The sequence below is a fragment of the Mus pahari genome, chromosome 19 (genome assembly GCF_900095145.1).
Source record: "Mus pahari chromosome 19, PAHARI_EIJ_v1.1, whole genome shotgun sequence".
Classification (NCBI taxonomy): Eukaryota; Metazoa; Chordata; class Mammalia; order Rodentia; family Muridae; genus Mus; species Mus pahari.
The window spans coordinates 33,140,210-33,168,195 of record NC_034608.1 but is presented as its reverse complement, the minus strand read 5'-3'; the positions used below and the strand labels follow the sequence as shown (position 1 = coordinate 33,168,195).

Sequence of the window (27,986 nt, the reverse complement as noted above, 5' to 3'; positions counted from 1 at the left end):
GTGGGGGGGTGGGGGGATGGCACAATTCCCACTTTTTTGTTTTTTAAAGATGAGCTGGACAGGGGCACAGGATTTACTTGTTTTCCATAATTCTGTCTAGGGTCTTAGGTCGGTGTTTACATTACCCCTTCTTGCCCATCATGGAGGACAAACGGCTTTTTGATGTACAGCAGACTCCTCCTTGATGCACGGAAGCTGAATTTCTCTCTTCTCCCGGCTTCTCTGCCTGACTTCCACACTTGTCACCAAGCATCAGGCCCACCTCTATGTGTTATCAGAGACTGTCGCACAGCGTCTTCCTATGACTTTAAATGTTCGATTCTGGAGGATTGTCCCCTCCCTTTTTTTTTTAAAGCCAGATGATTAATTCGGATAGCTATTACAGACCTGCTTATCCTCCAGTCATGGACTTTGTACTAAATGGCTGCTTCTTCTGCTTCTGCTTCTTGTTCTTTTTGTTCTCTTTCTTCTTCTCTTCCTCCTCCATCTCCTTCTTCTTTTTGAGAGGAAAGGGTTTATTTCATCTTATATCTTACATTACATTATGAATGGTAGTCAGGACAGGAAATCAAACATGAACTTGGAGGCAGGCACTAGAGATCATGAAGGAATAGAATTACGATCTTGTGCAGACTGATTTCTTATCCCAGCTGTTCAGGGATGGCACTTGCAATGTAAATCATCAGTCAAGAAAATACTCAATGATCTTTTGCCTACTAGACAATCTGATGGAGACATTTTCTCAACTGAAGTTTCCTTTTTCAGTTTGACTCCTGTTAGACTATATTTGATAAAAACAAAACAAAACAAAACTAAGAAAGAACAATAAAAAAGAAGAAAAAGAAGGAATGAACAAAAGAAAGGAAGGAAAGAAGAAAGAAACAGAAAGAAAGAAAAAGAAAGAAAGAAAGAAAGAAAGAAAGAAAGAAAGAAAGAAAGAAAAGATTTTTCTCAAAAAACAACAACAACAAAAAAACCAAACCAAACCAAAACAAAACAAAACAAAGCAAAAACCCCAGCTCCTGGTTTTGTTGATTCTTTCTATAGTTCTCTTCATTTCTACTTGGTTGATTTCAGCCCTGAGTTTGATTATTTCCTTCCGTCTACTCCTCTTGGGTGTATTTGCTTCTTTCTGTGCTAGAGCTTTCAGACGTGCTGTTAAGCTGCTAGTGTATGCTCTTACCAGTTTCTTTTTGGAGGCACTCAGAGCTATGAGTTTTCCTCTTCGCACTGCTTTCATTGTGTCCCATAAATTTGGGTATGTTGTGCCTTCATTTTCATTAAATTCTAAAAAGTCTTTAATTTCTTTCTTTAGTTCTTCCTTGACCAAGTTATCATTGAGTTGGACATTGTTCAGCTTCCATGTGTATGTGGGCTTTCTGTCGTTTTTGTTGTTATTGAAGACCAGCCTTAGTCTGTGGTGATCTGATAGGATATATGGGATTATTTCAATCTACTTGAGGATGATTTTGTGACCCATTATATGGTCAATTTTGGAGAAGATGCCATGAGGTGCTGAGGAGAAGGTGTATTCTTTCACTTTAGGGTGAAATGTTCTATAGATTTCTGTTAAAACCATTTTGTCCATCACTTCTGTTAGTTTTACTGTGTCTCTGTTTAGTTTCTGTTTCCATTGATGAGAGTGAGGTGTTGAAGTCTCCCACTATTATTGTGTGTGGTGCAACATGTGCTTTGAGCTTTAGTAAAGTTTCTTTTATGAATGTGGGTGCCCTTGCATTTGGAGCAAAGATGTTCAGAGTTGAGAATTCTTTTTGGTATGGAGGGTTGTTCTTAATAACCTAGAAAGTAAACTAGACCTTCAAGGCTTAGGAAATTCCTGAAACACAAGATTTATGAGATCCCCTCCCCCTGAGGTATATAAGCAGTGAGGATTGCTAGAGACAGGGGCCTCTCTGACCAACTGAGCTGTATGTGAGTCATTCAGGGACACACAGCTTTTGTGAGTTGTTACTCATACCGAGATAGGCTTCTCTGTGATGCATCTTGGAGTTCTTACCTGTGCTCCTGTAAGTCAATGCTTACCCATACTCCTTTTAAATTGACTGGTTCACTAAGCTAGCCTTGAATAGAATCTCTCTTTGGTGTGTCATCAGTGTCCTGGATGGGGTGAAATCGTAAAACAGTGGTGCCTTAGCTTTCACAAATCCACAGTATTCTCTCTTGCTACTGGGCTCCCCACTGGCTCCCCACAGCTACAAGAAGAACCTACACTGTTCCTGCCTCCTTGTTCCTGCTTCCTTGTTCCTGTATCCTGTTCCCTAGCATTCTGTTCCTGTATCCTTGTTCCTACCTCCTTGGAATACCCTAAAGAAATTCTCTTCTCTGGATACAGTTGCTCCTTGAGTTTCTGGGTTCAGACATTATCATTCCTGAAGTGTGACTTTAAACTTACGAGGATAACAGTGGGCCAGAAAGACCCAGTCTCTGAACGCATTTCCTCTCCAGTTTCTCTCATTGTCTGTTCTGCATCTATTTGGGATCATGGTTCCTGCAACTATGTCTCATCTGATAACTGCGTGGTCCATCCTCCTTGATGGCATCATCTATGTCATCTGGCCTGCAGCCCTTTGAGTCCCCCAGGGACAGAGCTTCAGGCCAAGGCTTCTTCACTGTGTTCCACTCCCTAGTCAACCATACAGGAGCACCCTCCCTAGGTTATTCTAGCTCCCTAGTGCTGCCTGGCCCTTGTCCCTTTTACCTGTCTGATTAGATTAGGTTTGGAAGTAATCTCTAGAACTCCCCATAGCAGAGCAAGCTCAGACTTTGCAACTTTTCTTGTGCCCACTGGCTCTGGCAGCACAAGAAACCATAGCCTTGGGTCATTTCTTCTCACACCAAGAGGCACGCAGTCTGAAGTTACAGTGCCATGGCTCACACCTTCTTAAATACCTCCTCTTGGCTTGCAGATAACATTTTCTCCCTCTGATCCTCCATCATTCCTGTGTGGGCCTGTTTCCAAATCCCTCTCTTCTTCTTATAAGGTACAACTCCTCCCAGAAGAAGGCCACCCAGGTGACCTGGCTTTAGCTTAATCACCTCAGTTGAGGCCCATCACTGTGTAGTCACAAGCTGATGGCCCGAAGGTAGGGGATTCAACACATTCTACGTTTGTGGAGGGCTTAACTCAGCCTGTAATACTCTTCTGCTGGGAGCCACTTAGCAGCCTCGGAGCTGTGTGGGTGCTGATGCACAGCGCAGACTAGCTGCTCCATAGCTCTTGCATCCTTTAGGCATCATTGGTTTCTCCTTCTCTCCTGCTCAGTGCTTCTGGGTCCCCGACATCATCATGGGCCTTCTTGACTCCAGACTTGCATGCCTCCCTATTGTCAGCCAGTCTCATGGCATCTGGGGGTTTCTGGGTTCTGCCATGGTGTCTCAAGCTTCCCTTTGGGTTCCATTACTTCCCATACACATTTTCTTGACATGTCGCAGGTGTATGTAGATGACGACTCTATTACTCACAGTCATTCCCAGGCTTTACCTCTGAGAATGAAGCTCACATCCAGTTATACATTCACAGCAAGCTGTCCACATCCTGAACGCAACACACACTGAATCCAAACACAGCACCATGTTTTCTTGTTCATATTGTCAGCTGGCCTCTCTTCATTTTATTTTGGACTTTCACATCTTGAAATTGAAAGAGGTATGTGACCTTCTATTTTCAATGTTCTCTGTTAATTTGTTTATTAAAGTACTTATGATTCTTCTTTGCCTCATTGGGAAGGGCTTAGATTTGAAGAAGTTGAAAACTAGGTGACAAAGCTCCAAGCAACCCCAGGCCTGAAACTTGGCCTATCTATCTGTAAAAACCTAATGTTCACACAACAGAGAATTTTGTAAAGAAGTACAGAAAAAAAATCCATAGTACTGAAAACAGTTTCCCTCTGTGTAATATTCAAGACACACAAAAATAAGGATAGCTTTCCTCCTTTGTGTTAGCGAGGATTTGTCTTGGAAACAGAGTTATTATGCACCCCAGAGAGAGAAGTCACTGCAGAAATCTGAATAATGAGATGAAGTAGGTCTGCGCTGTTCCTTCCATCATCTCTGTGTGGCTTTCCCTTGGTTCTGATGACTTCTAGAATTAGTTGTGACATGTGTGGAGACGATTTCTGACCCGGAGAAAACCCATTATCATCTAATTTTATACTGCTTCCCTCCACACTATCAATGGTACTCCTTCCCTCGAAGAAGTGAGTGGAATGGGTATTAAGACAAGCAAATCTACCTGATAAATCATTTCATAGATGGGAGAGAACCCAAGTGTGAAATGGAAGTTAGATGTTTTCAAAACCACTTCACTTAAGGAGGGGTCTATAATCAACACCACTGCTTTTCATAATGGAAGGCACAGCAGGTGGGGTTCATCCTGCCCAGTGCTGTGTCCCATGCTTGCTGGGGACCACAGAGACTAGGTGAGTGACACCTGGTAGGCTAGACTCCCTGATCCCCACAGTCCTGCTGAGAAGGGTCTGACTGTCACACCAGCTGGCAGCATCTGTCAGTGTCTAAGTTAAGACAGTCTACTATATTCTTAAAAATCTATAGTAATTCACTCATGTGTACACTTGACACTTGATTTATTGCATGAGCCCAGGACTTCTACATTAACATGTTTATAAGGTGAGAGAATCTAATATTACCAGCTGACATTTTTCAAGCTTCTGTAAAGAATATGTTTAAATGCTCCTTATACTTCAAAACAATCACTTTGAGATATTTTTGAAAGTAGATTTTTTTTTTTTTTAAAGAGCCATGAAAGGAAAGTATCTTTTTTCAAAGTCCTTTTCAGTTCTGGGGACAAATCCCAGAGTCTCACGCAGTCCAGATAAACATTCTACCATGAAGCCACATGCCAAGTGTCCCAGGATAATAGAAGAGTGCTAATTGACCAAAACAATCTTAATGTGAATGAAGGTAGCCATCAAATGCTAGTATAACAGTTAAGGAAACCAAGGAGTGCTTAAGAATAAAGTTCCTTAAGTCCACTTGCCTCCCTCAGAGGCAGCTCTGATCAAAGGAGAGTTTCAGCTCTTATAGTAGGCACAGTTATTGATATAACTGATAGCGAAGGGAGGCCCCAGAAGGGAGCTGACATGGTTGGCCCTCCACATGAACTTTGTTAGGAAGTTGGCAACATCAACTGTACAAGCAGCCATGTGTGGCCCTGAGGGCAGAGAGAGTAAGCCCTTGGGTTCAAAGAGCAGCTTGATCAGGCAATCAAGTCATGGCCAGCATTAAGGAGGTACTGAAGGGGCATTCTTCAGTCCCCAGAATATTAGGAAAGTTCAACACCATGGCCATAAGCAGCTATCATGGAAGGAGGGACAGGCGGTCAGTTCCCTCAGTTCTATGACCTAAGGGAGTATCTTCCAGGGGAGGGGCGGGTAAGTTCCACGTGTGAATCTCAAGGCAGGAATGTGATAAGAAAAGGGGAGCAAGTTGGGCAGGCAGTTTAGGGTAAAGAATCATGAAAGTACCATTTTTTAATTTGCTTAAAAGCTACAAACATCCTTAGCCCCATGGATACTCTTGCCTTTGCTACAAGTATTTAAGCCAAAATGGTTTTGGTTCTGCCTTGGCTAGAGACCTGAGATAACAGAATGGTCTGATTTTTTTCCTGTTCTCTTTCTCTCTAAATGAACCTTTCTTGGAATCCATAGGGGAGGGTGTGGCAGAGTCGACACACAGGACTGCTGAACTGGGAACTAGACGGACTGGCTCACCCCCATGCCTCCCTCCAGTGACGCCTTAATGACTCCAAGGTGGTGACATTCAACAGTATTCCTTCTGTCACCTTCCTTAAGCTCCCTACAATAAAACGCCTCCCAAGACTCACCTTCTGTGAACTTCATTCTTTGAAGTTGAAAGCCAAGAACCTAGAGGTTACTGACGCCAACTTTTGTGTGAGCGTGAGTGTCTGGTCCCAATTCTTGAGTTAAAAGCCCATCTAAGAGCTGGGAAAGTCTCTGTTGCTCTCAACACCCCCTCCCTCTCCCCCGTTTTTCATGTCTCGAAGTCACCAGAGCAGAGTAAAGTATAATTCAAGTTGTCATGAGCTTTTGCACAGCTATGAGAGGGACAGAGAATGCAAGGCCACAGCACTCTGTTCCCTTGGCTCGGGAGGGGGGGTTGGGGGGTGGGGGGGGAGACTGTTAGGACTGTGTGATCTGACGTCTACAGAGAAAGACCTAGAAGGTCAGTAAGGAAATACTTAACTACTTGAAATCTGTCACTTGGGGAGTTTTCCTGTACACTTTTCTAGGTTAACAAAAATCTTTGTAATTGTTCACAATCTTCATAACCGGACCACGCTGCACATCTTCTAACATCTGTAGAGTGAAGAATAACCCCCGGCATGTACTAGGCTGTGCCCAGTGGTGGGGCTGGTGATGGTTTGACTTTCGTGTCTCCCATGGTGTCCTTGCTATGCCCATGATGGTGATGTCAGTGTTCCTCTGGCTGCCCACCTCTCTGCTTATTCCACCCCCAGCTTCTTCTGAGATGCTGGTATTTATCCCATAGTTTAGAAGAGATTTCGACTCAGTAACTAGGCCAAGATCCATTAGGAACTTGGAATAGAAACGTTTAAAAATTTTATTTTGTGTGTGGATTTTTGGAATGTGCGGCGTGCCTGGTAAGAATGATTTACTGTGTACATAAATCAGAACTTCAGCTCGAGTTTGGTACCGATTCTTATATTATCTCTGTGAAAATCTGTTCTATTTCTATTCTCTCCATAACGACAGCTCTAAAAACAGCAAAGCCATTTTCCACCACATAATTATTGCTTCAGAGCCTTTCTGAAGACCATGAAAATGCTTAATTGTTCATTTGCTTGTAGGGGGCACTCAACAAACACCAGTGAACATGAGTAATTCCCTTCCAAGGGGTTACCTCCTTCCAAGGGGTTGCCTTTTGATTTATTATTATTATTAGTTTTTGAGACAGTGTCTTACCAAGAAGTTCAGGCTACTGTGGGACTCACTATGTGTCCAGGCTACCCTTAAACTCTCAGTCTTCCTGCCTCAGCCTCTCCAATGCTGGGCTGACTATACTGCTCAAGCCTAGATTCCAAGACTGCTTTTTTAATGTAGTGTTGCATCTCCTTCCTTCCCTAAGCTTTCAATTGTCTCTATTTTCACACACGGATGGAGGAGGAAATGGTAATCTACGACATCACCAAGGCAGAGGAACGAATGACACAGGACATCTGAGAGAACAACCAAAGATTATAATTGCCTGTCTCAAGACTCCCATGCCATGTACAGCACAGTCTGCTTTAAGTGTCATAGACTTGGGCTATGTCCCCTGCTATTCAAAAGCTTCAGTGAGAACAGAGTGCTCACGTTCCCCTGGGCATCGCTCATCAAGCCCCACCGCTTGTGGTTCAGTACATGGCCAAGGTCTCTGTTGGGGCCATCGGACCACATGAGAAGACAGGGAGTTTCCACTGCTTCTGTAGGAGAGTGCTCATCAGGTCCTCTGGAAGACCTTGCTTATTGTGACTTCTTTTGAAGACCCCCCAAGAACAGAGTCAGAGAGTAAGCAAGCCCGAGATCTCACCGAGGAAAGCAAAGGAGACTCCCACACGAAGCATTTCCTCCCACAGTGCAAAGAGCAGTGCAGAACACACCGTGTGACAGAAAATCTTCAGTCTGTTATTCAGTGGTACGTGGGTCCTCATGTTAGCACTGAATAGTGAAGCTTGTGGTTAGAGCCCTGACTCCTCCCTCCTGAACGCTTATTCTTTGCCATGTCCCCTTCCTGTCTTCTGGATCCTGGCATTACTGACTATGGACAAAATAGGTTCTATTTCTTCTTGGGACTGTATTTTAAATTCCCGTGGTATGGCCACAGCAGTTCGAATCTTAGGCTATCTGGGACACCTCGTTTTTTTTTTTTTGACACTGGGATATTTTACAGCTTCACCTGGAGCGTGGCAAACTTTTACTGCTCACTGTGTTTTATGGGTTTCTCTGGGCCATGTATATTCATTGTGTTATATAAATAATAATTGTGCAGTAAACTAGTAGGCAGTGGTGTTTGGTCTAGGTGGTAAATCTTCAAGGTGTGGATACGATTTTCCATAGGAACGGAGGGAAATGGTGACATTGAATTCTCCAAGCTTAAGTCGATGAGGGAATTTACACTAACCATTGGCTGGCTCTGTAGTGATGAATCACATTTATGGATCTGCTACTGAGTGGCAGTGACTGAGGCTGGGCTCTGCATTGCAGAACCACTGAAGGGGTCATTGTGTATCCACCCGGACTTCACCCCTGCCTCCTGCACACAAGCTCAGCCCAGATGTTAGCACTCACATTCTTGTCTGCTGAAGAAATCCTAATGAAAGTTATACTTGATTGTTTTAAAGAACCTCGACAATTTATAGAATTTGTCCCGAGAAAAAGGCATGGCTGTCTTTGAACGAAAGGCTTCAGAAGGCTATTGTGTATGTCATTATGCGGTGCGTGATAATTTCACACATTTTACCTGTGGTAAAGGTGTATGCCAGCTCCCTTCTAGGAAAATAAGTTAAGCACACCTGTAGGGTTTCTGACAGGTAGGGGAAAAAGGACATTCGATTACCTGCTGTTGACCTGATGGTTGACGTCATGTTGGACGGTGTCATCACTGGAATACATTCATCGTCTTGGGAGTAACCAGCTTGGATGGCTCGAAGGTAACTATGACTCCTTGTTCGGAAACACCCGGGAAGATCAAGAGCATCCATGGCCTGAGATTCAACTTCGCTGAAGACAGATTCACACACAGACTCGAACTGCCCATTAACTTCCGCTTCACTCATCTGGAACGGCAATAGCACACGTGATGCTGGGATCCATCAGGGTGATCACAACCACTGTCACACAAGACACAGAGACAGAACGCACTCACAGTCCTTGGCTACAGCTTTATATTTTCAGCGCGTCTAGTTTGAAATCCGCCCTGGGAATCCGTCAGGCTTGGGGGGGGGGGCTGGCTTCTTGGGGGTGATTTCTTACAAAACGGAAGGTGCATAGCTAGCAACTGGGAATGGAAGTTCTGTGGACTCCCCAGGCTGATAGCCATCACAGAGATCAGGGGACAGGGTGGGTGGAAGCCCCCTGAGACACCTGGTACAAAGCCAAGCCGCCACCAATCCTTGCTCCTTCCCCACTGGCCCCTTCACCTTCCCCAGCTACCTACCGCTCGGGCCGACTCTGGGTTGGAGGCTGTAGAAGTAAGCACACGTTCAAGTGCCTCAGCTACTTTTAGTTCATTTTCAGGACGTGAGAGTCAGCTGCTGCTCATTGTCATGGAAACGAATCCCAAATTTGGCAGAGGCATTCCTGCCCTCATCACCATTACGGCATCAAGAGCAGAGTTGGGGTGGGGAAGACATGGCTGACGGGGAGGAGCTCTGTACACATGAAACATGTTACCTTGACTTATCTCAGGCTTGCATTTGTTTTTATTTTTTCCTATTAGCTTGAGACTTGCAAGTAGAGCAGATAACGGCGATACGTTTTTCAGCTTTCGTCTTAAGTCATGTATACGGGTTCACCCTGGGAACCCGAATTTTCCAAATACTCTTAAGGAAGTACTGTGTTGGGTCTGTCAGCCCAGGTGAGCTCATAGGCTGAGTGGAGAAAGGCTGGACCATTAGCTGAGCCACAGGGCCTCTGCTTAGAGTGCATGACCCCCCAGGACATGTTTTTCCTGACATCTGATGGTGATGTTTATATGCACATATCATATGCTGTTCCTAAGCTGAAAGTAGAGATTTTTAAACTGGAAATTCAATAAAGGGAGCTACAGGACTGACACCAGGCTGAAGGGTTAGGCAGGAGAAGTATGGGCACGGATGATTTAAGTATAAGGAGCTTAAACAGGGCTGGTGAACTCAGGATTGTGTTGAGTGCTGGAGACAAGAGGCTGAACGTTCAGTCCGCAGCTCATCCTGCCGCTCTCTCTACCCCACTGACAAATGACTACTGAGATGTTGACAGAATCTGGAAGCACCTGGAGAACTGGGCTTCTGAGCATGCTTGTGGGTGTCAGGGGGGACTATCTTGACTGTATGAAGGTGGGAAGACCTGCCCACTGTGGGCAGCACCATTCCCTGGGCTGGATCCAGGACTGTATAAATGGAGAGAGGGATCAGGGGGAGCAGCAAGCATCTATTGATCTCCTTTCCTGATTGTGGTCACCATGTGAACAGCTGTCTCAAGACCCTGCTGCCTTGACTCCTGGGCAGTGATAGACTCAATCATGACTCCTGGGCACTGATAGACTGTATCATGACTCCTGGGCAGTGATAGACTGTATCATGACTCCTGGGCAGTGATAGACTGTATCATGACTCCTGGGCAGTGATAGACTGTATCATGACTCCTGGGCACTGATAGACTGAATAGTGAAGCTGTGAAGGACAATGAACTCCTTCCCCTTTAGGTTGCTTTCATCAGAGGGTTTTATCACAACAGCAGGAAAAGACACTAAAACTCACCTACCCTTAGAGTTCTCATGCACCATGGGTCGGGCTCTCTATGATGGGGATCTCTCTTGGGAGGTCACCAGCCAGTGTTCGGCGACACAGAACAGCACCTATGTGTGCTATCTGTTCCATAATCTCTCCAGTTCCCCTTTCAATTCCATCTCTCACATGATGGGTTAGTGAGGACCTGCACTCTGAGATCTGGTGTTTATCCTCAGTGCTTGATGGGCACAGGCAGAGCCATTTGTCTGTCCCGAGTGTTACACTGCCGTTCTCCACCTTGGCCATCTCCTTTTCCACTACATCTTCCCAGCTGCCTGTGACAGAGTGTCTGTCTCAGTGAAGTATACAGAATCATGCCATTGCACACAACTCTCTGCAGCTACAGTGATCAAACTTAGAGCAGGTTCTTAAGTGGGGCTTTCCGTGTTCCAGATACTACTCCCCTCCCCATGCAGGCTCCCTCGTCTACTCTCTGTGCACGGACTAAGGCCATGGAAATATTCTTCAAGCTCCTCCTTTTCCCCTGGTTTAGAGTTTGAATAAGTTGCTCCTTTCTGCCATGACCATCTTTGCCTCCTCTGCCTCACTTAGATAACTGTAGACCTTGCCGGGAAGTCACTTCATCAGCTCCAAAACCACCAGGTAAGATTCCCATGCTTTCCCTATACCAATGTGACATCTTTGCTCTGAAGACCAGGAACTCTGGCTCCTCTCTAGCCAATGTGATGCTCAAACCAGATTTCATCCTGTCTTCTCCATTCTTTCTCTTTCTTCCTGTCTCCCACATACACAGAATAATTTCCATCTCATTCTTTCTGGCCCACTGCAACTGCTCTACCAAAAGCTTTCCAATACTTGGCTCATGCTGGTAGATAGATTAATGGAAGATATTATGTTAAAAGTCTGTCAAAGAATCAGGATCAGGCTGGGGTGATTTATAAGACTATCTCTAAGAAGGATCGAATGGATCAGAACATGGCTGACCATGAAGGTTTGTGATATTAGCTAGAGACAGACATCTCAGAGGAGATAAGCTATAGCATGACATCATGAAAACCTCAACCCACAGTCAATAAATACCTAGAACACATGGACAATATGGACGAATCTTGAGGAAAATATGCTTAGTGAAATAAATGAGTTCCAAAGGGAACCCTGCTGAGTAGTTACATTAACAGCAGGTATCTAAAATAATACAAAAAATAAATAAGGGTGGTTATAGGCTGAGAAAAGGAGACAGGGCTTTGCTTCAGGATGATTAGAGCATCCTGGGGCTGAATGATGGTGATGGTCTAACTATGTACACAAGAACATGGTTGAAATGAGATAGTTCTATTATGTGCCTCTATTATGTAATAATATTCCCTCCTGGAGAGAATCAGGAAGGTCTTAAGACTGAAGAAGTAAACAACTAACAAGTCTCGGGAAGTTCCTGGAACTTAGAAGATTTACAAGACCATCCACCAAAGTTATATGAGCAGTAAGCCTTCTGGGGAGGAGAAACTTTGCAACCTATCTAGCTGAGTGCAAATTGTACAGGGAGCTCTGGGGTTGGGGAGCAATGTTCCTGGGTCATTACCCATGCTGGAGCAAACATTTTAGGGGTGGAGTTGTTTTTAGCTGTCCATACTCTGGTAAATAACTCAGATTAACTTAATTGTTCTCCAAATTGGACTTTGACAGAATTGAAGGGTGAACCCCAAGGGAGTGCCCTTGAGTGGGGAGGAGAACTTTTCATTTCAGATGGGGATAACCCAGTAGTTACTGGTTCTAGGTCCTTGTCCAACAAATTTGAAGAATAAATTTCATGGACAGATGGGAGATGGTGAGAGGATATTTTTGTTATTATAGAAAGAAATTTTAAATGAGAGAGATTAAAGATATAGTTGAATTAGTGATTCTTTTGCCTCAGTCCCTGGGTGCTGAAGTTACAGGCATGTGTCACCATGCCTAGCTTTCTACCTACTTTTTAAAAAATGTTTTATTTGGAAAATGAATTGAATAAACTGAAAGGGAAGGTGTTACATTTAAAAGATGGAGGTCCATCTCAGAAATCCTTGTCCTGAAGTGGGAGCTGTTACAGTGCACACTGACTAACTGACCTGCGGACTCTCACAGTCATCTGTGATTTTTCTATGTGGGAATAGGGCGTTCTCTTGGGAAATCAGTCCACCACAGTAGCCTGCTTCCCAAATCTGGCTGTGTTCTCGTCATATTGCAGGAGTGGTGGGTATGGACATAACAGCAGTCTTCCAGATGGCCTGCGACTGAGGACATGGGAGAGCCAAGTCCCCACCATCTTGACCTGTAGAGTAGGGGCCTCTCTTTCCATGTTATTTCTAGCAGACCCTTGCCCATGGCAACTTGACCTAGTTTCTAAGAGGAAACCATCACCAAGATAAGTTAAAACGGTAAAATCCTCATATGAAGGGCAAATTCCTCCCGACCCCCACTGCAGTTAGAGGAAAACTACCTATGTGCCACTTTCCAACAAGAAAAGATTGTAGGGAAAAATACCTCTGGCTGGAAGCAAGTGTTCACAGCATTGCCTATAGCCTGGGGACATCTTAGTGCCCGAATTATGTACCAAATACTATTTGTCACGGTCATAGCAACAACAAACTTTGCTGTTATTGAATACTTATGATATACAGGACTCTCTCCTGTATACAGGGTTCTTGTTCTGCCAACTGCACAGAAGGAGGGCCTCAGACCAGGCTTTTCCATTCCTTCGCAAGAAAATCCTGGGTCAAGCTAATGAGGAGCATAAGTTGTCATTTTTCATTTATATCTTTAAAAATTGTTACTATTCTTAAATCTACTTGAGATGGGATCTTGTAATCCCTGCCAATTCTACCCCGGCTTCTGGGATTATTGGCATTTAATAGCAGCTCCCACTAGTAAGCAGGTATCTAACTAAAGCTTAGAAATTCAGTTATCATGTGTTGTGTATCCCAGGATGCTGGCACCAGGAGTACCTGCTATGTTAGTGTATACTGTCTGGTCTGTTTACCCAGGAAAGAAACCTAGGGCCTATCCCTATGCTAGATCCAAATTCTATTACTCTGTGCTGACCCTGGCTCCTGCTTTGAGACTTGGTGCCTAGTGAGAAATACGAGGAGCGAGTGGCATCCCATTCTTCTCTTTTCTGTGCCAGGTTGTTAGAAAACCAAGGCCTTTTACCTGTGCCAGGCAGATGCCCTCTGCCATGTCCCATTGCAACCTGTGACAACCACTAGGCCTTGGCGATCCTGCAGCCTAAGCCGATGAGGTCATTTTATTGGGAAAGGAAGGAAGGCCTTGCTAAACCAAGAGAGACTGTTGTGCATTCCTTGCAGGTATGGACTGCCCAGGGATGCCTGTGTGTTTTCTCCTGACAGGAGACTCTCACTCCAGCATAGCTATGGGGGTTGGACCCTACATAGCAAAGAAGCACAGAAGAAGCCTCACCTGGCTCACACAGCTGGCCTGGCTCAGGGTGCTCACAGCCCGCATGTAGCTCTGGTTTCTGGACCGGAACTTCGGAGAGTTGTAGTTGACTGATGGGTTCAGGCTGTGACCGACAGGCACCTCAGTGGCAGCTTGCAGGTAGCTCTGGCTACAAAGACAGAGAAGAGAGAAATGTGGTCTGTGAGCATCTGGGGGAGGGTAGAAGGAGATGGCTGCCAGTAGATACCTCAGCTTCATGCTGTGGCTGCTGGGACACTTCCGACTGACCATCTTTAAATGGATGACTCTGTTTTATGCAAATGTTATGGGGCTTGCATCCATAAAGGTGATTTGCATAAAAAGTTACAGGGCAGGAGATTTGGCAAATTGCTTTGAGACTCCCCCCCCCCCCCCCGGCCAGACAGTGAGGTTGAGATAACCATCCATTAAAGAGAACACAAAACAAGAGCAGAACATTAGTGGAGTCCCTCCTAACTCAGCAGAAGCTCAAGTCCAATGACTACATCTAAGACCAGATCCTTGAGCACCTCATACAAATCTTGCCAGCTCAATGGCAACTTTGCACACTTGGAAAACAATGAAGGCACCACTCTAGGTTTGCTTCTTAAAGATATGTCTTTATTTTTATTCCCGTGCATGCATGCGTGCCAACATGGGATTGTGAGCGCATGAGTGAAGTTTCCCGAAGAGGTCAAAGGGGAAACATCGGATGGCTTAACAGACGCAGTTACAGGTGGCCCAGAGCCATCCAACATGGCTTCTGGGAACTGAACTCAGCAAGAGGCGTAATGCTCTTAAGTGCAGAGCCATCTCTCCAGCCCCTCACTTAGTTTGAAAGTGAGCAGATGATTCAGTACGAGCAAAGAGATACAGCGGGGAGCCTGGACCGATGTGTTCTCACAATGACCGCTGTCTTCTGAGCTTCTTTAAAAGCAGAATCCTCCAGCGTTCCCTTCCTGTCATTTTGGAAGACATTAACTTGTGGGAAAGCGTGGTGAATGTTCGGCAGCTAGGAGGTCTGCGTAGCCTACATTTCTGGGAAAAACTTGGTAGCTTTCCTTTTAAATTTTATTGTCAAATTTTCCACCGTGCCATAAAAATTCATGGAGTAGTATGTGAAGGCATTATCAATCACTCCCTCCCTTGATTTGGAGCATGATAGAGCATTAAGTTTGCTGATGCAGCTCAAATGTAGAAATATTCATAAATACTAAACAGATTCAGATTGCCCCATCCCCATGCCTGGCAAACAAAGCAAATTCTTTCTTTTTACAGTGACTCTTTCTATACTTTGCTTTATTATTTATTTCGTTATAAACGGGGCATCGGGTGCAAGTGAGGAGGCTCAGGCAGAAGGAAGGGGCTGCCAAGCACAAACACCCGAGCTTGACCCCTAGACCCGTGTGGTAGAAGGGAAGAAACAGTTACTGCAGGTTGTCCTCTGACCTCCATGTGTGCCCTGTGACCTCACCCTCAAATGAATACACGTTGAAAATGGGACAGCAGAGAAAACGTGTGACTTTATAAAAATCAATTTGGCAATGTTTACTAATTGGAGACTTCAAGTAATTCTGTTAAAAAGTAATTTTTAAAAAGATTTATTTATTTATTTTATGTATGTGAGTACACTGTAGCTGTACAGATGGTTGTGAGCCTTCATGTGGTTGTTGGGAATTGAATTTTTAGAACCGCTTTGCTTGCTCTGGTCAATTCCACTCGCTCAGTCCCTGCTTGCTCTGGCTCAAAGATTTATTTATTATTATACATAAGTACACCGTAGCTGTCTTTAGACACACCAGAAGAGGGCATAGGGTCCTATTACAGATGGTTGTGAGCCACTATGTGGTTGCTGGAATTTGAACTCCGGCCCTTCGGAAGAACAAACAACGCTCTTACCCGCTGAACCATCTCAACAGCCCAAAAGTAATTTTTACTTTCAAAGAAGATGCATTACCTACTCTAGTCTCAGGCCCACCTTCTTCGGGCCTCTTTCTTCCTGTGTTTTTCTGCAATCTCTGATTTCTTACTTGCATGTCTACCGTATGCTCCTGGTGTCTTTTCTCACTAGACTCCCCCTACTTATTCACATCACCATCCATACCATTCTCGAGTCGTTTCTGGGACTGGGAACCGTAAGAAGAACCAGTGTCCTCTAGGCCTTGGAATCCACTGTTCCAAGCCAGCGTCTGGTGCCCTGGCTGACTGTCAGTGTCACAGCTCAGGCTCCTGCTGGTGGCCCACGGGAGAACCTGAGCCCACACTCCAGTATCCAGGACCGTGTTTCAAATAAAACTTCCAGCTTTTTCCAAAGCTGAGTGAGCATCCGAAGAGAAGTTACCCCTACAGGAAACCTTACAGAAACTGCTTTCTTTTAGACACAGACTCACGAGAGTTGCCATTTGCTACTCACTATCACGGCAGAGTCTCCACAGGCATTTAACTGAACTGATAGAGTAGGTCTAGAGACCATATTGCCCAAGTCTGTGTTTACAGAGAGCGAAGCAGAACTGGAGCCTGGCTATATGCGAAAGTTCACCTTTTAGCTCCAAGGTCAAAGCTGCTGGAAAGGAGTCAGGGTGCTGTTACCGTCCTGTTACCATGGCTACCTTCCCTTGGCATCTGCAGGGAACTGGATAATGCAGGGAACCAAGGGTACCACAGCCCAAGGATGCTGATACACATTTACTTCTGCATGCTCTAATCGTGTCCCATGTCCTACATGCCTGGCATAATTTAAATGGCCTGGTATCTGCATATAACCTACTCATATCCTTCTATACTCTTTCATCATCTTCAGATGACTAACATGCCTAACACAGTAGTTGCCAGATATCATCTAGGTATCATTTAGCAATGCCAAGAAGAGTCTACACGTGCAGCACAGAGACATCGGCCACAGGCGACCACTCACGCCGGGGTGCCTATGGGTCACAGCGGGATGTATCTACTGGTCTGTCACATTTCACTCGCCCGGTTTCAGCATGGCACTTGCCTCATGCTAAATCTCAATTTTTCTCTTTGGAACTTTCTGGAATTTCAGTTTTTACTATTTCTATCTGTGGTTGTTTGAATCTCTGGATTGGAACCCAGGTATAGAACATTGATGTTTATATTTTTAAAACATTGATAAAACATTGATAAAACATCCTTTCACCTGAGCAGGATTAACAGTCATTTTTGAAAGTATTATAATGGTTTATCTTTGTATAATACTGTGCCTTGGATGTCACGATCTAGGAGCTGGGTACCGTGGCTCATGCCTGAACTTCAGTACGCTGGAGGCTGCGGCTACAAGGTAATTGTAAGTTTGGGGCCAGCCTGATCAAGAACTTGTTTTACAAAAATAAAAGCAATGAAACCCCAAGCAAATAGACAAAAGTCCCATACCTGGGGACTGAACACCAAGAGTCAACTGTAGGCAGCACAGTGTAGCTGGGCATGCCTAGCTGAGGGTCACCACACATCATGGGGAAGCAAGTCTCATGCCATCCTTAGCAAGGCCTTCCATTGCTCATCCATGAGAGATTGACCTGGGGCACCCTCCCCCCTCTACCCCCCCCCAACAGTTTGGAGTGGACTTTCTTCCCATTGGCTTATTCAAAGTGGTGATTTCTACTTTGTCATCTCAATCAACAGAGTCTTGGAAAAAATTAGCTTCCCACGTAGACGGCCAGAAATTCTGAAAGCCGCAGGAAACCATTTTCTGGAATGCCGTGCAATATTTTTGTCCTGGTTTTTGCCTTTCAAATGTTGCTCACATTAGATCACTGTGTATGCCTAAGTGAGGCAGGAAACCCATTTTGGAACCCTCCAAGAGCGACAGGTAATCTTCTGAAGCTTTCTAGCATTTTACATCCCCCCCCCAACTCCCCATTTGCAAATTGTTCCAGGTTACTTAGGATCAAACACTGCATCTGTAACTTTAGATCTTTATAAAAATGAGTTCACATAACAGAATGTCTGCCCGCGCGAGTCTTTGAACACAGTTATTTAGACTTGAGTAAATAAAGTTGAAACAAAAACAAAAGAAAAAAAAAAAAGTCCTCGCTGAGTCACCTTAAAAAGCAGCAAGGAGTCGACTCGGCTTGTGTATGGAGAAAAATAAGACAACAAGCCTTTGTGTTTGGTGTAATCCAAACACAGAGAACACCTTTTCAAGTTTATAAATGGAACAGGACAGGGGTAGTACCCGTTTAGAAACAGCCGCACTTCCCCCGCTGCCTTAAATGGAACGTGGTCAACCACATTAGGAGTGAGCGTGGTTCCTCCTAGAAAGTGGAGGAGACTTTGCTGTCTCCCAGCACAAGTTTACAGAATCCCCTAGTCACTCTCGGCTCTCTGGCCATGGCCTATTTCCACATAACCCAGGTGGTTGCAGCACAGGTAACTCTCAGCCTGGTTCAGGGCCCCTTGACGACAACCTGCCTGCTGGCACTCTACGCAGGGCCTCATGTTGACTTTGTGATGCCCCACCGTTTTGCTCATTGGGGACATCTCCCACCATGGAGCTCAGCGAATGAATTACTCCATTGTTTTGCTCCCCTTGCGGGGCTGGTGGTGTAGAGTTCACAGAGGGTCTGCACAATGGCTGGGGAGATATATTCTCTTTCCTCAAAGGACAGCCTCCTCCACTCTGGTGATGACTGGTCTTGAAAACTGGGGCGGCACCTCAGAGTGAGGGCTCAGGCTGTGAATCTGGAGTACAGACCTGCTGGCCAGGGCACCTGGGTGTGTACCTTCCTGGCACGGAGAACTCAGGGACTCAGGCCATGTGCTCCACGCCCACTGTCGGTGACATATTCAACAAGTCTTACAACGAGAGTGTCTTGGGCCTATGGGCTCCTGCTCTGACCAAGGACACTGTGACCGAGGCCTCCATGGAGTGCCAGCACTGGCTAAAGGGGTGCAAACCCTTTGTGGAAGAATCAGAGATGAGGCTTGGAACTGGGGTTCTTTTATCTCAGGTGGAGTCTGGGCAAGTATGGGAAGAGCCATGTCACCCTGGAAAGGAAGCTCACCACGGAGTCAGCCACCCTCCCTTCTGATGACCTTGACCCTAAGCCTGACCCTAAGCCCTATGTCTAACGTTAAACCTCAATGACACCTTAGCCTATCCCTAGCTCTAACAGCACCTCTCTCTGCTATATCTCTCTACTGCTTCATCTCCTCATCTTCCCCTGTGTGCTGTGTCCTATCGGTATCTCCTGTATTGTCTCTCCTGTGAGAGTCATTTGCCCTGTGTAGGGCAGTTCTGTAGAGTGTTCCTGAGCCATGTGTCAGGAACAGCGTAGGATGCTAAAATCTGGAACCACAGCAAGAGTCCCTTGTGGAGTTCTTTGAGCATCGCACAGAGGATTGGGCTCACTATACCGGAGCAGTGTCACACGCAAAATGAACCATGGTGGCAACCCATGGACATCCTGTTTAATTTGCTTAGAAGGATGTGGGGATAACTCTAGGGACATAGTTGTACATTTTAGTGATCCTGGAAGCTGACTGAGCTGTCTTGGACACCCTCAGGGAGCTAACAAGCCTCATCAGCGAGGAATCTGATATTTGGTTGAAGTTCTGCATGGACATTGGGTCTGAGTTTGATCCTTAGCATCCATGTAAAAACAGGATGGAAGGTGTGTGCCTATAATACCAGTGCTGGGTCCTGGAGGTACGCTGGCCAGCCAGGGTAGGCAGTTGGTGAATTCTAGGTTCAGTGAGAGATGCTATCTCAAAAAATACAGTGGAGAGCAATTGAGAAAGAACCTAATGTCAACTTCTGGGCCTTCAAATGTATTCACACACACACACACACACACCAACACCATATTCACACATGTATACACACAGACATACAGACATATATACACACATGCATACACACACACAGACATACACAGACATACACACACATACACACACATGTATACACACATACACACAGACATACACACACATGCACACAGACACTCACACACAGACACACATACATACACATAGACACACATACACATACATACACATAGTCACACACACATACACACACATGCACACAGACACAGACATACACACATATACACATAGACATACACATACATATACACACACATATATACACAGACACACACAGGCACATATACACACATACATAGATATACACACACACTCACACAGAGACACATACATACACATACTCACATACACAGAAATACACACACATACACACAAACTCACAGAGAGACACACACATACACACACATACACACAAACTCACAGAGAGACACACTTGTCCACACACATATGTATGTATGTATGTATGTATCTATCTATCTATGATGGAATATTATTAAGCCATAGTGAAGAATTATATCCTCCAATTTTCAGTAAAAATGGATGATTCTGGAAGACATTATATTTAGTACAATCAAACAGATGGAGAAAGACAAATACCACATGTTCTCCGCCATTCATAGAAGATGAAAAACAAGTCGATTTGGCACTAGGACAGTGTGTGTTAGAGACCAGGAGTGCTGTTCATTAGCAAGGTAGGTAAGGGAAGCCGGCTGGAGCAGTGTTATGTGTGTGTATGTGTTGAAATACCACAGTAAACCCTACTGAGTTAGACAGCTGGTGACCGCTGACCAAAATAAAGCAATGAGACAACCTTATCCTTTAAGACCTTCAGCTGTATAATGGCTGCCTTATGTAACACATGAGACCAGGATACCTGATTTCCAGTTCTTTTCAGCTGTTCTCAGATTTCTTTCAATTGGGACCTTGCTTCCTCCTCCCCACCCCTCTCCTTCCCTCCCCATTCTTTTCTCTCTTCATTATGGATACGGTTGGTTGGTAGCGGCTTTGGGTTTTGTTATTTTTCTTCTTTAGCATGCTGTTATTTACTGTGTCTGGTGCCTTGAGCTCTCTGGGCTTCTGTTATGTAGGCTGTGGGAGGCTCCAAGCTTTGTTCAGCAAACACTCACCATATTTCCAATGGGCTTCAACTGAGTCCTAAACTTGGTTTGGGGATACACATTTTTTTCACAGGTATTGGGGGTCTTCTCCTGTATGGTTCCATTTTCTGCACATCTTTCTTGTCACCATGGAAACCTGAATCCCACCCTTTAATATACTAGTCCACTAAGATGCTGGCTTTCTGCTGAAGTCCTTGCTACTTAGGAAAGCATGCAGGTCACATGGCTATAGAGAGCAATGAGAGAATGGGGCGTCTCTCTTCTCTCTGTTTATTTGTTTTGAACTGATGTGTATTCCAGAGTTTGTCTTTTATACATAGGTTAGTTCAACACAAGCCATTATTCTGGAACCTGAACTCTATGTGTTTAAGCCCTGCTGGCATGTGCTACATGTTTGGGCGGCTTCTTGTCAGTCACTGGCTGATTCAGGGAAATCTGTGCCAACTCCTACCCTAGCCTGAGATGCTTCGCCTTGTGGTGAAGTTCAGGCATATGCCAAAGATTCTGCAAGGACTGTTTGTGCCCAGGCTTTGACAACTTGTCACACAAAACTGAATTAAGCCATTAGTCAGTCAAGTAAGTATGGTGATAGACACACACACACACTCAGAGAGACAGACAGAGAGACACAGAGAGAAATAGAATGAAACACACACACACAAACACACACACAAGGGAGGAGAGAGAGACAGAGAGAGAAAGAGAGAGAGAGAGAGAGAGAGAGAGAGAGAGAGAGAGAGAGAGAGANAAAGAGAGAGAGAGAGAGAGAGAGAGAGAGAGAGAGAGAGAGAGAGAGAGAGAGAGAGAAACACACACACACACACACACACACACACTATGGATGGCCATGCCACCAGTTCTTGACTCTGTGATTGAGGCCAGGAACATTGGCTGTGAGACCATACCTCACACACTGGCAAACTGTACATGAAACCAACTCTAAGCTGACTTCCTTCCCATGTCTACAGCAGTCTTGCTTCTGCTCCTATAAGGGTGGTAAGCCATGTCCATCCAGTTCAAGGTCCCATGTCCTGCATGCTCAGACTTTTTTCTCTCTGCTTAGCATCCCAGCAGAGCCCATATGTGCTCCTGAGGACGTGTGTGATGACCAGCTGGTTTCCTAGATGACAAATCCCTGAGGAGGGAGGTGACATCAGGCATTATCTTGTCTTTGGAGGCCCCTTGGCTCTGCTAAAAGGCTCCCTTAGGTCCATTCCCACTGAAAACACTGTTGGCTCTAAGACCTTTAGACCTTGTCATGCCTCACAAAAATCGGTCTCACTGCTAACGTCTGCTGAGGCTAACTGGAGTAGAAAGCAGAAACTTAATCCTGAGACAGTTGTCACTTCTGAGATGTAAAGATCCAACCTGTGAAGAAGTTTCCCAATAATCTGCTTTGTTTCATTCTAGGAAGGCACAGGACAGAACAGGGTGGTGTTATTAAGCTACATGCTCCGCTCCGTTGAGACTGGATGTGACCTCACTGGAACCCATACCTAGCCTGACTTAGTAGAAAAGAATGACTTCACTGAGAGGTGATCGCATGGCTGTGTCCCCAGCTACAGGATAGAGCTGAGATTCTTGGCACAATGCTTGTATGATTTCAAGTTATGTCTTCACACACCTGCAGCGGGCGTTCATGGCGCTACGGTGAATGAGTAACTTAATGGACAAAGAGACGATCCAGTAGGCTGTTCTCAGAGCTTGAGCGCTGCTGGCCTTAACCCACTGCTGTTCCTTTGTGCTTGCTTGCTTGCTTCATTTCCCCTTAAATGGCCATGTCACGTCCTGGGTCATGGGTTTGTAGATGGAGTAGCCCTTAAATGACTCGGGCATAAAAAAAAAAAGTCTCAAGTCACCTTTTGAACAGTTCACCCTTGGGTAGCACCCTGGGACAAATGAGGCCACACACTGTGTATATATTAAAGCACCTAGTGTGTGCAGTCTCTGCAAACTGTCACTTTTGTGAATTCAGCTCTCTTCACCTATGGCTGAACTTGTAAGAAGACACTCGGGGGGGGGGGGGGGGGGAGGAACAGAAGCTGCCTGATTCTCTGGGACTTTGAAGATCATCTGAAGGGCTACGCCAAGCTCTGCTAGAATGTGCTTTTTACCACGTGTCCTTCAAAGGTTCCAGAAGAGGAATGCCCGGGTGAGGTCAGAGCATTCGGGCCAATCCTGAGTTCCTGATTCTGAAGAAGTCACAGTTACACATGGCTTACTCCTCTAAGGGTGCAGTGTTCAGGGTCAGCAGAGTGAAGTGAAGGTGATCCTTTTCCATCCTAGAGACTATGGGGCCTCTGGATTGGAGGCTGACGGGCTAGACAGACTGGCTCTGTTACTTTGGCTTTTGTAGATAGAAGTGATGGCACCATACCGTCTTGTGACAAGTACCAAGGACAAGCAGGAAAGCCACACCTCCCTGCAGCAGCTTGCTCAGGTAGCTCTGCTGTCACCGCAGACCTGCCACAGACACACCCACTTGCCCACCACCTTGTTTCCAGAGAGGGGACGTGGAAGGCTACAGCGTGCTCCCAACTCCTCCTTAAAGAGACACTACAGGTGGTTTACAGACCAGACCACATTTGAGGAATTCGCTCTACTTAGACAGAGGGCCAGGAAGCCTCTTAAGGACTGTTCAGAAATCAAGATTTTTTTTTTTTTTTAAAAGTCATTTCATCTACAAAGCACAACAAATGTGTGGAGTCTATTTTCTGGTGTTGGGAGGTGAATTTTTTTTTTTCTGCATTTAGAGGAAACAATAATTCACTCAAGATGTTTCCCATGATAGCAGAGCCACAGTTCCTGGAGAGTATGCAGCTCTGGGACGGTTCAAAGAGCAACCATGGCACCTGCAGAGAGGAACTGCCGTCCTCTCTCCGCTGTTCTATCCCTCACTGTGTACGTTGTCTGATCCAGCTCCGACTCAGGCACCTGCAGAGAAGATGGGCACTCAGATACCCGAAGCAAGCGAGGAGACAGGAGTTCCCGAGTTACCCTGGGTTGAGAAGACAGGCCTCAGAAGACATCGCACACCGAGGTGACTAGAGTTTAATAACTCTCACGGAATCTCATCAAATATTAAATGATCAAATATTGAACCACAGCTTCCTGCCCGGAAACTCTTGATACAGAAACTCCCTACCCCTTCCCCAGGTCTGCTTCTTGGGCAAACATCACAGAGATGGGAAGTCCGAATGGCTCAGCTGTTGGAGCTGTGATCCAGGCCCATCTGTCTGTATGCGGAACCGCAGGGAGCTGGGCGGCCTCCGATTCCATGCTAGTGTGGGGACATGATGATGAGTTAGCAATGACATCAGTGTCTCATCTGGAGGTTGTCAGTCTCCAGCCGGGTCTGAAAGTGTGGTGAATCAGATTAGAGTCACAGTGAGAGATGGTTCTCAGAGCTCAGAAAGGCTAAGGGACTGGAGGCTTTCTGTGACCCCCATCCCTCTCTCAAAACCACACATATAACTGAGGGCAGCCACAGACAGCACTCAGAACATACTGCTGGCCAGAAGTCTGATGACAGAAGCGCCTATGGACCACAGGGGACAGGGGGATGAGCTCACAGCATACTCACCCCTCATCTCCGTAACTGGCTAGAGGCTCTCGACACCCACTCTTCCCATGTTGTTTGATTCCTTTTGATTTTATTTGATCTATAGTGAATGACGTTGACAGTTGTTCAATTGGTGCCAACCTATACCTGAGCCATAGATACAGTCCTAATGATCCCCTATTCCACAGTCCTTGGCATGCGTGAGACTCGGGCTTACTCCATTCCTTCTCCAAGTCTGAGAACCAGCCACGTGCACCCCACTATCTCTGTGAGAGTCAGGGTCACGTCTGCCCTACTGTCTCTGCTTCATGACGGAGACCTGTCTAACCCACTCTTCTCTGCAAAAACTGAGATACACGTCTACCCCCTCGTTCTCTGCAAAGCCAAGGTCCGTGCCTACTCCACCGTCCTCTGCATGGTTGAGACCCTTGTCTGCCTCATTGTCATCTTCAGGGATGACACCAACACCCATTCTATGTCCTTTGTAAGGCTGAGGTACATGCCTACATTACTGACTACTGTAAGACCAGGGTCCAAATCTACTTTGCTGACCTCTGCACGGCAGAGACCCCTGTCCTGCCTAGTTAGGCTTCACAAACCAAGCCTGGTCTCTCACATTTCCTACATGAGGTCTTCAATGCAGGTTTCCAGTCCATCCGTCTGACTTTAGACTGAGGTCCCAAGAGTTGGGCACCCTCATTGATCCCCTGCTCATTGCTTTTCTACCCAAACCTTCCAGGAGGCTTTGCTGCCTTAGCTCCCATAGTATACGGAGCATGATCTATCTCTTCTGTCTGTTGTGCTGGTGAGGACCTTGTCACATGACGGGGTCTGTGTTACTGGGGACCCTATAACAGGCATCCCTGCCTCTGGCCTTCTGGCTTTTCTAGAGTTCCCGTTACAGTTGGACCAATAGGATCATATCTATCTTCTCCAATCATTGGCTCCTTCTCTACTTCCAATGAAGATAACTATAGGTGTGCAATAACATGACCAACACAGTCTGTTCTTCCACCTCCAACCTGTTTTGTTCATAACCAAGGTTACTTCTGTCCCCTTTGGGGTAACTGTCTTTACCATACTAGACTTTTCCTCCCATGAATGCTGAGAAAGAGGGGGCGGGATTTGAACTCTGTCTTTCCTGAAGGGTGAGAGGTATTTCCACCTTAGGCCACTAGCCATAGTGAACTCTGCCTCTCAGGAAAGGTGAGGTGCGTCTCCACCTTGGGTCATGGCCTTGTCTAACACTGTCTCCCATGAAAGGCAAGGAAGATTCCTGCCTTATGCTTCTGTTTTTCTTCCCCTGTAAATACCCACAAGCCCAATGTTCTTGATGCCATGATGTCACCCAGCATGACGGCATTATCCCTCACTTCTGCCTCCTATCATTCCCTATCCCATGAGCTGACTTGATCCCACCACTCTGGGAGCTTTCCTCATTCCCTTGTGGCTTCAGCATGCTCTGTTCTCCATAGGGATGCTCAAATGCTCAATGCCTGTCTCCTTTGAGTCCTTAGACCCAGGGACTTTGATGGTTGAGTTTGCCTAGTCGTTACATGTTTAGAGCAGCCTAGGCCTTCTGAGACAGACAGGAATTTCCAATAGTGAGAAGACTGTGATACACAGGAGCTGAGCGCATGCCTATGGGATGAAGGAGCTAGCGACTACCCTTTATCAGGGGACATGTATTATGCTTCTGTGTCAATGTCTCTCGTTGAGTCTGTAGCCTAAGATAGTCGGTGGTACCCTGCCATAGCTCAGGCAAGTCTGAGGAGGTAGAACATAAAGAGAAGCTGAACTAGGCAGCTATGTGTGAGTTAGACCTCCAGCTGCATCTGGCCATGGACAGGAGGATGTAGGAATTTGCACATTTCCTACTTTGCTTAGAACTTTAACTATCAGTGTAAAGAGTCTTGATAATATACAACCTGTCTAGAAGCAGGTTGTCTTTAAGAAAAAAAAAAAAAAAGAAAAAGAAACCCAATTTCAATAACACATCCTGGCCAGAATATACCATTAATAAGAAATATCAACTGTTCTTTAATAAAACAATATTCTACTCTGTGTAACATATTAATACAGTCAACGATTGTTTCTGAGCCTTGCACATATGTTATGAACAATGCTAGAGCTCAGAAATAAATTCATCTATTCTTCTCATACATTGGCTTATTGGGTGAGCCCTTGCTGAGGACCTCAGTGTAGTCCCCACTGGCTCCACGTTCATGAGACATAGCAGCAGACATGACTGACAAGGCTTGGAGTTGGGGGAAGGCAACACAGGACAACCAACACTCGATACAAAAGAGAAGAAGGATAAGCAAGCAAAAAAGGATAAAACAAACAATCAAAACAAAAACCCATAACTCAAATCTTCATGATAAATAGCCAAGAACCACCGTGACTTTCTGTGTTCTCTTGGAATACTGTTCCTCACTCCCCAGCCTGTCTTTAGGCCAGAAGTGTTTCCTGTGGACAGGTCATGAGCGTTCTTTACTCTCGGTGTTTTGTTCCTTTTGCTCCTGACTGAATTATTGGTAGTGACTTCTGTCTTTGGGTTTTCCGACTCAGTGTTTGCTTCACCTAGTCTGGCGAGGGATGGTGAGCCTTTTTGGTTCTGCTGTTATCTTCACGATGCTTTGTTGTCTTCGGATGCTGGCTCTGTTGAGAGCCACTTTCGTCGCCTATTTTCTCGGCTGCGCTGACGAGCACTTTCATGACGATTATTCTGAACTCTCTGTCAAATGGATTATGTACCGCGTCTTCTCTGCGGTTGGTTTCTAGGTCTGCTGTTTGTCACTTTTGTTTTTTTTGCCTTCATGTGTTGGTGTCTACGCATCAGGGGAGGCAGGCTCTTCTCCTAGCCTTGCCTCACATGGCAAGAATTCCAGCAGTCTGTTCAACCAGAGATTCTGAGTGTCTCTGCCAGCTTTCCCTTCTCAGTGAGAAGTTGGCTCTTTTAGGCCTGCTTGCTTTCTGCTGAACAGGAGGAATTAACCATAACTCTGATTAGACCAAGCCACCAGCTCACTTCCAAGAGAGCAACAAGTTGCCTGACCCAACAAAGTTCCAAATGTTAAAGAGATGTGAGCCTTGGCAAGGCAGCGGTATTAGGAACGAGCACCAACCTTTCTCCCCAGAGGAAGCTTAGCACTGGGATTCCTGCCACCTGCTCTGCAGGAGGCAGGGTGAGGCTATATCTACTACCCCAAGCCACCATCTCCATTCTCTTCAGGCTGCCGGACTCTGTATATCATTCAGATCTCCAAGTCAGAAGCCAGACCTCTAGGGAGCCTGTTGGAGAAGTTGGGGTGGTGTCCTTGCCAACCACCCCGTTTCTTCCCTGGGACAAGAGGTAGGGTATCTCTTCTTACATCATGGCACTGTGCCAAGGGGCATGGATCCTTGTGAAACTCTACCATCTTCTCAGTTTGGCTTTATGAGTGCCTGAGATGTTCAGGTACCTTTCTGCTGGTTTCTGGATTTCTCATTTAAGGGGAAG

The 27,986-nt window shown here is 45.7% G+C and overlaps 1 protein-coding gene across 3 annotated transcripts in view; it reads right to left on the bottom strand.

Moving 5' to 3' along the window:
• Dlgap2 (DLG associated protein 2) overlaps nt 1-27,986 on the bottom strand; it is a 724,183-nt gene that overhangs the window by 44,581 nt on the left and 651,616 nt on the right. For all 3 annotated transcript variants that reach the window (XM_021218882.1, XM_021218881.1, XM_029532253.1), the window contains 2 exons: nt 13,961-14,108; nt 8,617-8,836 (listed from right to left, as the gene is read on the bottom strand). In XM_021218882.1, coding sequence (XP_021074541.1) covers nt 8,617-8,836; nt 13,961-14,108 — 368 coding nt within the window. The remainder of the gene's footprint in view (nt 1-8,616; nt 8,837-13,960; nt 14,109-27,986) is intronic.